Source organism: Rousettus aegyptiacus, unplaced genomic scaffold (assembly GCF_014176215.1).
Source record: "Rousettus aegyptiacus isolate mRouAeg1 unplaced genomic scaffold, mRouAeg1.p scaffold_m13_p_18, whole genome shotgun sequence".
Taxonomy (NCBI): domain Eukaryota; kingdom Metazoa; phylum Chordata; class Mammalia; order Chiroptera; family Pteropodidae; genus Rousettus; species Rousettus aegyptiacus.
This window is the reverse complement of record NW_023416293.1, coordinates 16,224,403-16,236,729: the sequence shown is the minus strand read 5'-3', so window position 1 is coordinate 16,236,729 and position 12,327 is coordinate 16,224,403. Positions and strand designations below refer to the sequence as shown.

Here is a 12,327-nt window from a genome sequence, read left to right as displayed (position 1 = left end):
GCTCCTGTTGTGCCCGCAGCGGAACGTGCGAACGTCCGTCAGTCCCCAGCAGCATAAATGCCTGCACGGGGCCTGCCCCCCGACCCCCGCCGTCGTCACGAGGAGACCCTGCTCGGTATGTGTGTCTTGTCTGTGTCAAGCACAGGGCCGGGCGGCCAGTGAGATGGGCCGGTTTAGAGGAACAAGCGAGTCTTGGTGCGTCCGACTCATGGGTTTGACCTCTGGGGTCCTGTCGCGTCTTGTGCTCACTTTGCAGGTTTAAACGATCTTCAGCAGCTTGTCTCTCTGCCCCCCTCGTCTGTGTCTTTGCTCGGGTCCCTCCCCCCCTTCAGAATAAAATCGCTGCTGCGAAGCGGGTCTTTTCGGGGGGCGGGGGCCTGGGGAGCACATGGCAGTGGCCGAATTCAGTCCTGAGACTCGGGTCGTAGCCGCTGCCCCACTGCCGGGCTCCAGGCCCTGATGTGTGGCCGGACACCAGCACCGAATGGTCCCCACGGTCCCCGAGGCACCGGCCCGCCCGCACTGAGCCTCAGTCTCCCCGTCCGTGAAATGAAGGCCGTCTCCAGACCCCCCCGCCCAGCAGAGGGCGTTTGTGGCCGCAGTCCACGTGGTGGGCAGAACGTCGCTGGCCAGAGCCACAGGCGCGTGGGGGGGCGGGGCCGGACAGGAGGGCCAGGGCAGAGGACTCCAGCTAGCCGGCCCCCCGAAGTCTCCAGACCACGTTGACAGGAGCTGCGGGAAGAGCCGACGTCGTGTTCAGATCCTCAGGAACTTTCCGTGATGCGCTCCAGGGCGGCACGGCACCTCGGGACGGTGGGGCGGGAGCATCCCGCGGGGAACTCGCGGCCGCTCAGGCTCTCTGCACCAGGGTCGACGCCACGCCGGCGGGGTGGGCGCCGGGTGACTGCGCGTGATCAGTCGCCGTCGCACTTGCAAGAGAAACGTCTGCCTGGACGGCCCGGCCGCCCTACCCGCGACGTGATCTTTCTGCACCCGCTCTCCTCCCAAAGCCACCTCCGCGCGGGATGTAACATCGTGAGGAAGAGACGGCCCGGCTCGCCCCCGTGCCTGGCCGAGCGTCACAGCTGGGAGGGCGGCGCCAGCCTCGCCGAGCCCAGCCCCCGCTGCCCCAGCGCCGCGTCCAGGACATCCGAGAACAGGCGCCAGAGCACGGCGGCCTCGGCCTGGCGGGCTGGGGCCCCGTGGCCCTCGGACGCCCCGCGCGCAGTGGCCCCCGGACGCCCCGCGCCCCGTGACCCCCGGACGCCCCGCGCCCCGTGGCCCCCGGACGCCCCGCGCCCCGTGGCCCCCGGACGCCCCGCGCCCCGTGGCCCCCGGACGCCCCGCGCCCCGTGGCCCCCGGACGCCCCGCGCCCCGTGGCCCCCGGACGCCCCGCGCCCCGTGGCCCCCGGACGCCCCGCGCCCCGTGACCCCCGGACGCCCCGCGCACAGTGACCCTCGGACGCCCCGCGACCCCCGGACGCCCCGCGCCCCGTGGCCCCCGGACGCCCCGCGCGCAGTGACCCTCGGACGCCCCGCGACCCCCGGACGCCCCGCGCGCAGTGCGTCCCATCGGATGTGCCCCCCCCCCCCCGGGCATCTAAGACCTGGGCTTGACCCCGGGCGCGTGAGTGTGAGGGCCCCGTCCACCCCGGGGCAGGCCGCCCAGCCGTGGCCCCCGTGCACGAGCCCCCTGCGCCCCCGGCCCGGTTCCGAGCACAGGGCCGCGAGGACAGGGTTAGGTGAGGGAAAGGGAAGAAGGCGCAGGCAAAAAGCTCTGGCCACTCGCAGAAGTTTGCACCTCGCTCCAGTGGTTGTGCGGGGAACAGCGGAGGCGCACAACGAGCTGTCTTCCTAGTGAGAGACGATGGAGAAGATCCGGCCTATCAAAGTCTCTGGGCTGCGGCCGGAGTCGTCCTTGAACAAAATGCGTCGTTTCAGAAACATTTATTTAAATCAAAAAAAAAAAGAAAATTTACAAACTTACTGCACTTCAAAAGATTTTATAAAAGCTATAAACGAAGAAAGAAAATGAAGAACAATAATTTCTTAAAAACTGGCGAATGACATTTTACGTACAGTTTATAAATTAAAAAATCAATGATTAATTTCCTTTGAATAGTGATAAAACAGTGTTTGATCAAAAAATGGAAAGTACACGTGAACGATACTGGAAATGAGGAAAGACGTTAATGTCGACCGTCACATAAGGAGGATAAAAACGTGAGGAAGGCGTGTCGAGCACCTGCGCAGGGCCACGTCCGGACACTTCCTGCCAGGAGAGGCCACCTGGGGGCGGGAGCGTGAGTGAGTCACAGGTCAGAGGCGGCGAAACAGCTCTCCAGGAAGACCCCCAGATCCCACTGTCTCCCGAAACCGACTTCCCGTTAATTGTTGGCAAGGTTTCAAAGAGTAATGATGCCCTCGTATAAAACTTTTCTCAATTTAGAAACACCCTTATGATGTAACTGGATCCTTTCCTAATACACACGCAAGGACAAATCATGAGACAATCGTGGTCCTTCACGTTGGTGTGAGAAAGCTTAGGCGAAACTCGGTAGTGAGTTAAACAGATTGTTCATTGTTATTGGCAAGAGTTTAGCTGGTTTAATAAAAGTAAAACAAACAAACAAAAGTTATATTAATTTCACAAAAAGCATATAGCTAATATAACAAGGACCTATTTCTAATAAAACGAGATTTGAGAGACACCTTCGAAGCCTAACAGAATATTTGCTTTCTTCCAAACAGTCACCTGATAATTAATGGGAAAATGTTCATAAGCCTGTTCCTTAAATCCAGAAGCCAGACAGCAGCATCCTCTGAGACCACATTCCTCATGTTTGTTCTGGATTCCTTGACACTTAAACAAGCAATACAAAGAAAAGAGAAATAAATAGGTTTTGGAGGTAAATAAGTATTTTTGGATATGCTTCTATATCTAGAAAATATGGAAGATTAAAAGGAAATTATTAGAGAGATTACAAAATAAAGTCAGATGTTTCAAAATGTGTTTCACATCTTTATAAGCATCCTTTCAAAGCAGTGTTAATTTTTCAGTTGTTTATTTCTGTAGAACAAACCACCCCAAGATTGAGGGCTGAAAACAGCAACAGTTTATCGAGTCTCGGGGTCTGAGAGTTGGCTGGGCTCGGCCGGTGGCTCTTCCTCTGGCCGCGGCCACCGGGGCCCCTCGCACGCCGCTCCGCTGGCACTCGGGCGGACCGGGGCACTCCTGTCTGCGTAGCCCTGGATGCCGGTCCCCAGCAGGGTCGTTGAACTTCTTCACGTGTGGCTTTAGGAACGGGAGAGCGAAAGCAGAAGTTAGCGGTTTCTCAAAACACAGGATGTTGTATCCACCACATTCTGCTGGCCAAGCAAGTCACACGGCCAGCCCGGGTTCCAGGCCGAGTGCCCGGCGCCGTCTCTGACTTCCTTCCGCTGTGGCAGCAGTAAGCGAAGGACACTTGGCCTCCGCCGGCAAGGTCATCGGTGGATTTTCTGGGAATTAAGCCGTCGTTAGAATCACAGTGAGAAAACTCCAAAGAACCCTTAAGTACCTGAGAAGTCCTGATGCACGTGAGGATGGGAACAGATAGAGAGCTGTGTAAAGACGACAGCCCTTCCTGAATTAACGCGCGGATTCAGTGGCGTTCAATTCAGAGATCTAAAAGAACTTAATTGCATCCATTTGGAAAATAGATGAACAGTGTTCAACAAAGAAGGCTATTATAAATCAATAATAATTAAAACAGCATAATAATGATTCAAACAATATAAATGAGTCCTTTTAAAGAAAAATAAAGAGCCCAGACCGAAGTCTGAATATATTTAAGAGTTCAATGGGAATGGAATTCATTTACTCTATTTGGATTTAGGAATTAGAAAAGTCGTTTCTAGAAAAAGAAAGGAAATTACCATTTGGGAGGCATGGAGTCACGAGAACATACAAAATGCTATGTGACCAAATGAAAGTGTTTAAATATTTAGAGCTTTTATGAACCGGAAAGAACATTAAAAAATGGGGGGAGGGGAGTAGGGGACCATGGGGACTTGGAATAAATGCGATGGGCAAAGCCGGGTGTCTCACGTGACCGAAGGACTGTAACCACAGAAAGCACCAGCCCCCAGGAGCAGGTGGGCAAGGCGGTGGGCACGCTGTCCACGGAGGAGAGCCACGGCAGCTTGTAAAACGGGTGCATTCTCATGGTGATGAGCTCCCAGCTCACACCTTTTAGATGTAAAGAATGATTCAACAGCTCTGGAAAGCGATGAAGAATACTCGCAGCTGGTATCGTCATAAAGATGATAAAATGATTCATCTTCGTGTTCAGGCAATATGACAACACGTAGCTAGAGCCAAACGTGTGCCCACCCTCCAACCGGACAGCTCATTCCTGGAAACTTGCTTCCTGGAAATTATGCAAAAGAGGGGGAAAGCTTCCACTAGAAACACAGGCATCATTACTGGTCGATAAGCAAACCGATAGTTGCCCAGACTCCACCCAAAAAACTAATGTCGAGAACGACTCCGAGGCCCGAGGGAGAAGGCGCGTGGAGGGGTCTGCCCCCCGCGCCGGGCCGGAGCCCGTGACGGGCTCAGCCGCGGTCCAGGCGCGCCTCACGTGTGCAGTTCTTCGTGTGGTGGGGGCGAGACGTGACCCACGCACGTCAGAGCCCGGACCGATGGCCTGCCCAGGGCGACCCTGTCACCACGGCAGCCGCGGGGGCCCCTCGCCCCCGACGTCCCGAGCACGGTGCGAGGCGAGGTGTGCGACAGGAGCTCAGCCAGCCACAGGGGCGCCAGGGCTCGCCCCGCCCGGGGGAGGACGCGCTCCCTGGACGCGTCCACGGCGAGCGGCACGCCGGACGCCGTCGTCGGGGGTGAGAACGGCCTTAAAGGGCACATCTGCCGCCCAGCGACGGGGGACGGGGCGCCGGCGCCCACGCGCCCCTCTGCGCCGCTCCTCCCCGTCGGGGCGCGTGGACGTGCGTGCGAGTGCCCGTGTGGCAGGCGAGCGGCGCACGCTCGTGCATCGGGCACGCGCGTTTGCGTCCGTGTTCCGTTCGTGTTCTGGGGCCCCCCACCTCCGAGCAGTGCCACACGCCTGCGGCGTCACGGCGGGGACTCGCGGGCGGAGCCGGCCCTGCAGGCCGCCGGGGCCAGAGCCGTGCGTGTGCAGTGTGCGTGTGCGCGTGCAGTGTGTGCGTGCAGTGTGTATAGAGTGTGTGGTGTGTGTGTCGTATGAGTGTGTGGTGTGTCTGTGGTATGTGTGCATGTGGTGTGTGTGTAGAGTGTGTCGTGTGTATGCATGTGGTATGTATGTGTGGTATGGGGGTGTGTGGCGTGTGTGATGTGTGCGTGGTGTGTTGTGCGTGTGCAGTGTGTGTGGTGTGTGCGTGTGGTACGTACGTGGGATATGAGTGTGTGTGGTGTGTGTTCGTGCGCATGTGTGGTGTGGTGTGAGCAGGGGAGATGTGACATGCCTCGTAACTCTTACGGTAACAGAATTAATTTTAAGAGCAGAAGAGGAAAATCACAGTCACTCAGATGAAAAGTGCAAAGTTAATGAACTGACTTAAATCATCTCAGAAGTAAGGAAGTTGTTCCGGGTCCAGAACGGCGGCCGCGTGTTACAGGAAGGGCAGCTGCAGAGCGCCCCTTGTGGGGCGCTCAGGGCCGGGCCTGGAGCACCGGGCCTGGAGCACCGGGCCTGGAGCTCCGGGCCTGGAGCACCGTGCCCGCCAGCGGGCCGCAGGAGGCCCGAGCCCAAGCGTTTTCCGTGTGAGCAGCTGCGAACCCTTTCCTTAGTGGTCAGCGACGGCAGCTTTCCGTGACTGGAGCAGCACCGTCGTCAGAACCGGAACCCCGACTTCCTGAAGGAAGTCACGCGGCCCCCCCACCCCGGCTTCTCGCTGAGTGTCAGAGCAGCCTCGTTTGGGGGGGGGGGTTCAGGGTCCCATGGCACATGCTCTCCTGCCGCGCCCCGGGCAGACGTGACTCGTTCTGAGCACGTGTCCCGCAGGCTCGAGCTGGCCTCCCGGGGCCCCGCCCGCGTCCGGCAGCTTGGCCAGGTCACGGTCACCACTGCTGCCATCTCAGCCCAGGTCGCTGCGGGATCGCCTGTTGACGGTTCACCCTCTTTTTTAGTGCTGAATTCACTCCAGTGAGAAACTGACATTGCAATAAGGATCTTTAAAAAATTGAAGCAGCTGATTGTCGCGCGTGCGGACCCCGCCGGGTGCCCCCCCCTCAGCCGACCGGCTCGTGCGGGAAGGAGCGGGGCATGTCCTCGCCACGCGCCCCGTGGCAGTGCTGACTTGGTCATGAACACCGATCATCACGGGAGTGAGCGGCGGCGCCGGGCGCCCGCGCCGAGGCGGGCCGTCCCGCAGAGCAGCCCGGTGTCCGTGCCGAAGCAAGTCACGCTCTGCGTTTCAGCCTCCCGAGCTTTCCAGACCCCGTGAGATTACGGAGCTGGAGACTCCGTATTTGGCCTCTCGCCTCCTGACCAGTAGGACCTGGTCCGCCCCGGGGGAATGTTGGAAATGCTGCCACCAGCAAGTTCTATTTATGTCGAGTGTGTGGCTGTGTCATGATTTACGGTAAAAATAGAAGGAGCAGTTTAAGACACTTTCATCCACATACTTAGACGGGACCATCGGACTCAGCTGTGTCACCAAGATAGAAACTGGCCAGATCATCGCCGTGTCGCTTGAAATGCGGATGAGTCAGTAGAGCTCTCAAAGAGCGAGAAAAACTCTATCTTCTTTTGACATTCTTCTTTTGTCAGTAGTTAAATTCACGGCGGAATAAAAATGCGTCTGCTGCTGGCGTGTGTGCGTGTGCGACGTGTGGCCTCATTCGGGGCTGGCGCAAAGCAGAGGTACCTGCATGTCGCGTCCGCCGGGCCCTCCCCACCCCGCCCGCAGCCAGGGTGCCGCACGGCTCGTGCCCCGGCCTCTGCCAGTCACAGCCCGTCACGTGCGGGAGGTGACAGTGCCCGCCTCATGCTGCCGACTGTGACCAGGTCACCAGTTACTTCAGGACGCGGCTGAGTCTCGGGGACGTCTGGCTGCAGTGCTGGTCACCGTGCAGGAGCCCGCCGTGCGCAGGAGGCGTCAGTGGAGGGGGGCGCTCGTGTCCCCAGTGTGGTGTGACAGGACTGGCCGCGGGTCGCCCCGTGCCCAGCGCGGCTCCCAGGCCCCGGCACCTGGCACGCCGGGCCGGCTCCCCACCCGCTCCAGCGGCTCCACCGGCCGCGCCCCTTCTAAGCGGAAGCACATGACCGCCGTGAAGCAGACAGGCAGGGGGCCTGGTCGGGAGACACGCCCAGCGGCAGGGGGAGACTTGGGGTACACTACGAGCAGGGCCCGGACACGGACCGGTGCAGCTTCCCACTGTCAATCAGACGGCGTAAAAGGCCCCGCGCACTGAGGCGCCAGGGCTGCCTGGCATCCCACGGGGTGGGGCGCGCAGCCCGGCCCGGGGGGATCCGGGGGGCGCGGGGGGGCGTGGCAGTGGAGACAGGCCCCGGCTCGCCTCTGCTGTCCGGAGCGGGATGTTCCCACGCCGTCGGCACTTCCGGGCCGGCGTGCAGCCCGGCCAGCCCTGTGCCGCGCAGAGGACCGTGACGTCCCCTCCCGCCTGGCCCGCCGCTCGCCGGCCGAGAGGGAGCCGGCGCCGAGGGCAGGAGTGGCCCCACGCGCGGGGAGGCAGGGCGGTCACCCCGTCCCCCTCGGGCCGTCCGTGCAGAGATCGTGTGGCGGACGCGTCACCACCCCATGTCTGTGTTCGCGACGGCGTCATGGAAGCAAACGCGACAGCCACGCGTGTGGCACACGACGGCCGTGCGTCCACACTTGACGTGTGCTGCACCCACGCTGCTGGGCGGCTCCGTTCAGCAGAGCGCGCGCACATGCATGCAGACGCGCACACGCATGCAGACGCGCACACGCATGCAGACATGCACACGCCGACATGCACACATGCAGACGTGCACACGCAGGTGTGCGCACACGCCGACATGTACACACACAGATGTGTACACATATGCAGACGTGCACACACGCCGACATGTGCACGCGCACGCACACATGCACACGCAGACGAGGGGACCCCCTGGCGGCCCCCGTGGGCACAGCACTGTCCCCGTTCACAGCAAACTCTGAATCTCGTTCCAGGTCTGGACTCAGAGGAGGACCTCGAGCTGCTCTGCCACCACGCCTCCTGCCTAGGTGACCGTTGGGGCTGCTGTGGGCTGTGTCCATGTGTCCGCCGTCTGCGTGGTTAATGGGCGGGAAGGGTTGGGCACGCCCAGGGGACACGTGTCCTGGCCGTTGGGGCTCGAGGGTGCTCTGGGGTCCGGGGACGGCTTGAGGAGAGGCCGTCTCCTGTCGCGGCCACCCCTGCCCCCCCCCGGCAGCTGAGGCGTGTGCGGGCACGTGGGCAAGCGAGCACGTTGGCGCCCGCAGACCCAGCACCTGCTGGTGGCCCCCGTGGCTGTGACGTGTGGATGCCACACACCCCGAGGACAGCCAGTCCTGCCTTCTGGCTGTCGGCAGCTTGCCCGAGTTCGTTGTCCTCTGTTTTGTTTAAAACAGCGATCACTGGTTTGGGGGCGGGGGGGGTTGTGTTTCATCACTACGCCGGTTTCCACAAAGAGCCCGGGCCCTGCGGCCGGCACTAACCCCCGCGTGTGCCCCTCCGCAGACCAGAGCGCGGCGTCCTTTGCCCTGAGCGCCCTGCAGCACGGGCAGGGCCTGGAAGGCGCCCAGGAGCTGCCTTTCTGCGATCCCGGCAGTGACAAGGACTTCGTGGACGCACTGGACGCAGCTGGGTATGTGAGCCCCCGGCCCCCGCCTTCCGCCGACCCGGACAGCCCGGAGACCGCTGCCTCCTGTGCCTGCCCTCGGCCCCCCGCACCACAGCAAGCGGCGGGGCCAGAGCGGTGGGGCTGAGGCTCCGGCCCCGCCGGGGCGACCGCGCCCGGCACCAGAGCTGTGCTCCGAGGGGGGTCCTGCCACCACAGCGGGAGCCCTGCGGGGGGGGGGGGGTGCTGACGGGGGGGGGGCGTGTGGCCCAGGTCCATTCCGCCGCCTGGTGACTGACAGCCCCAGACATGGCCGAGGACGCACTTCCTCCCGGGGCCCCGGGCCCTGCCCGGCCTGCGTGTCCCGTGAAGGGCGTCCGGAGCGCCGTGTCTCCCCCGAGCTCTGGGTGTGCCGTCACCCCCGACCTGCACACCCCCCTCGGCAGTGGCAGCACAGCGAGCCGGGGACCCGAGTCCATCTGGGTTCCCAGGAGGCCCCGTGGGTCTCGTCTCCTCCGCACTCGGGTCATCTCAGCTTCTTCCCGTCACGCGCACCTGGGGGTTCCGAGGCTCCGCTCCAGGTCGGCAGAGATCCGGGTGTCCCGCCCACGTGGCCATCCGCCGCTCCCTAGTGCTGACCTGTGCCGTCCACGTCCCTGCCGGCCGCAGGCGTGTGACACAGCTTTTGAGGGAAACCTTTAGCAACAGACGTTGTCGGTGAGCGCCGGGAGCCCGGCACCCGGCGCCCCCCTGATTCGGGCCCGCTTTGCAGGGAGCGGTCTCCGTCCACGCTGACCGGCAAGGTCAACCAGCTGGAGGTCATTCTCCGGCAGCTGCAGACCGACCTCCAGAAGGTAAGGCGGCCGACGTCGCTTCCTTTCATGGGACCCGCCCCTGGGAGCCACGAGCCGCAGGGGGCGGGGGGCCGGGGCCCGGGGACAGCGTGCCCTGCCCGGCGCCCGCACTGAACACGCGCCGGGGCCCCAGGGTCGAGCTCTGTCTGCGGGGCGCCCGCTGGCGTGTTTCGTGGGGGCCCAGGGGCCACCCCGAGTTCTAGTGGGGTGAGGGGAGCTGGTCTCACTGCAGGGTGTCAATGAACAGTGAGAGTCGGGCTGACTCGGTGAGTCAGACGATGACTGGGTTGCTGGAGGAATCCCCAGGCCCTGGGGAAATTACTTTTTAAAAAGTGGGGGGCTCAGGCAGTGGGAGCTCGACACATCGAGGGAGATGGCAGTTAGCCCGACGCCGGCGCAGGACGTGGCCACCGGGGTCGGGAAGGCGCAGCAGGGCGACACCGACTCCGGCAGGACCTCTGCCTGGATCTGGAAGGTCCCGAGCGTGACGGGCGTGGGGGGGAGGGGGCCTCGCTCCGGAACGTGCCATTAGTGACGGGGGACACAGCTGGTCATCGCGTGAGCAGGAGGCAGGCCCTGCAGCTGAGGTCCTGCTTCTCAGAGGAGCCGGAAGGGGGTGGGGGCAGGTGGCTCCCGCGGCCCCCAGGCCCGTGCTGGCCAGGCTGGGGGACGGCAGGGTTCGTTTCCAGCGTGAGGCGAGGGAGTTTGCAGAGAAGAGGTCGAGAGTTTAGCCTTCAGCGACGGAGCACGAGTCCCGTGGGTCACAGTGCAGGGGGTGGCGGGCCCTGGAGGTGCGGGCAGCAGAGTCGCATCCGAGACGAGGGGCCGTGCGAGGCGCGTTGGGGAGGCGCATCCGCGATGGGGGTGGCACAGGAGCGCGACCCCCGGTGGTGACTGCGGAAGTCAGGCCGGGGTGGGCCGAGACCGTCCTCACGGGAAGTCCGCTCCGACCGGAGCCGCCTCCTGGGGCCGGGAGGCTGGAGGCACCGGGAGGCCCGGGAGATAGGGTGGACCTCAGACCTGCCAGGTGGGCAGAGTCCCCAACGAGGCCACGACCTCGGCTCCCACAGGGCCGGCCGCGGGTGTGGCATCTGCTGCCCGGTTAGGTCCCAGGAAGAGCCTCCCGCGCGACTCTCCACGGTTTCTCACGGCCGCCCTCGGGGGTCGTCGTGGACGCGCCCAGTGCCGGGAGGAAGTCCCCTCGCAGGGGCCGGGTCCGAGCGGCTGCTCCCAGCCCCCCCCCGTGGCCCCGCCCCTTGAGACAGAGGGTCCCTTAGACCGGCCGCCTCGGTTTCTGCCGGGAGCAGAGCTGGACGCATGGGGGGGGGGGGGGTTTCCCCGGACGCGCCCCGCGCGCCCCGCAGAGAGCTCGTCGGTGACGGGGGCCGTGGCCGTGACGCGCCGTCTCTGCCCCCAGGAGAAGCGGGACAAGGCGGCGCTGCAGGCGGAGCTGCGGCACCTGCGGCGGGACAACCGGCGGCTGCAGCAGGAGTCGCAGACGGCCACGGCGCAGCTGCGGCGCTTCACGCAGTGGCTGCTCCACGCTGTGGACAAGGCGCCCTAGCCGGGCCGGCCGGGCCGCGGGGGGCTCGGTGCCCCCGGTCGCCGGGCGGCGGGGAGCCGCGTGAGGGGGACCGTGGCCGGCGTGGCCTGGCCCTCGCGCACGGCGCCCCGGGCGGGCGCTGGTCTCGCAGAGCAGCAGGCAGCCGGCGTGACAGGCGCTTCCTCCAGTCTCCTCCCTCAGCCACGTCACCATAGCAATAAGCGAGGGCGTCGCGCGCGGCCGGAAGCCACGCCGGGGGCTGCGGAGCCGCTGCCCGGACGCCCGGGCGGACACGGGGCCCCAGGGACTCGCTCACTCGCGGGCGCGCACGGTGCCTGGACGCCCAGGGCTCCGACTTTCCCTGAGAAAAGACACACATGCCTTGTAAATGGCTCGCTAGTCTCGCTGCTGTGCAGTCGCGCCCTGCGGGAGGAGCCGGGGCCGGGCCGGGCGGGCGCCCTGCGGAGCCTCCGCCCCTCATCTAAGCTCATTGACCCCCGGGCTGTTACCTGTGCGTGCCGGCCCGGCCCGCACCTGGCCCACACCGCGAGGAGAGCGGGGCGGGTTCCGGGCCCCGGGATGCTGCTAGTGGCGAGTTGTTTGTATTGCTTTACCGTTTTTAACTGTTCTATTGGAGACAACATACATTTTGCTTTTTTAATAAATGTTAAAAGAGTCCACACAAGTAACCGTGTTGTCGAGCGAATGCAGATTTTTACGACACGGTATGTCGGCAATCTGAGCGTGTGTGACTTTATTCCGGGCCGTTTCGGGTGTTTACTGAGTCCTGCTCGGCCGCCCTGAAGAGACCCACACTGACCCAGTGAAGAGCGGCCGGCACCGCCGGTGGGCGCGGACGCTGCTCCCTGCCCTTCCCCGTCGCGGGCCGCCTGCGAGGCGGCTGACTTTCAAGGTGAGTGGGTATCTCAGCTGCCCTGTTTTTTTAATTAGCGTCTACAGTCAACAAAGAATTTAGTGTTTACGAGAAAATATGCACAGTAAAACGATAGGAACTTGAAGTCACCAGGAAGAGGTAAACCGTAAAGTCGAGGCAAACATAAGGCAGAAGGAAGGCAGAGCGCGGCCCTTCGTGGGAGGCAGACCACGCGAGAGCCA

At 63.2% G+C, this 12,327-nt stretch overlaps 1 protein-coding gene across 11 annotated transcripts in view; it reads left to right on the top strand.

Moving 5' to 3' along the window:
* The window catches only part of SIPA1L2 (signal induced proliferation associated 1 like 2), a 151,788-nt gene extending 139,888 nt beyond the window's left edge, over positions 1 to 11,900 (top strand). For all 11 annotated transcript variants that reach the window (XM_036235569.1, XM_036235573.1, XM_036235575.1 and 8 more), the window contains 4 exons: positions 8,186 to 8,239; positions 8,715 to 8,841; positions 9,587 to 9,668; positions 11,086 to 11,900. In XM_036235569.1, the coding sequence (XP_036091462.1) occupies positions 8,186 to 8,239; positions 8,715 to 8,841; positions 9,587 to 9,668; positions 11,086 to 11,232 (410 nt within the window). In that variant the 3' untranslated portion in view covers positions 11,233 to 11,900. The remainder of the gene's footprint in view (positions 1 to 8,185; positions 8,240 to 8,714; positions 8,842 to 9,586; positions 9,669 to 11,085) is intronic.
* Positions 11,901 to 12,327: the final 427 nt, after the last annotated feature.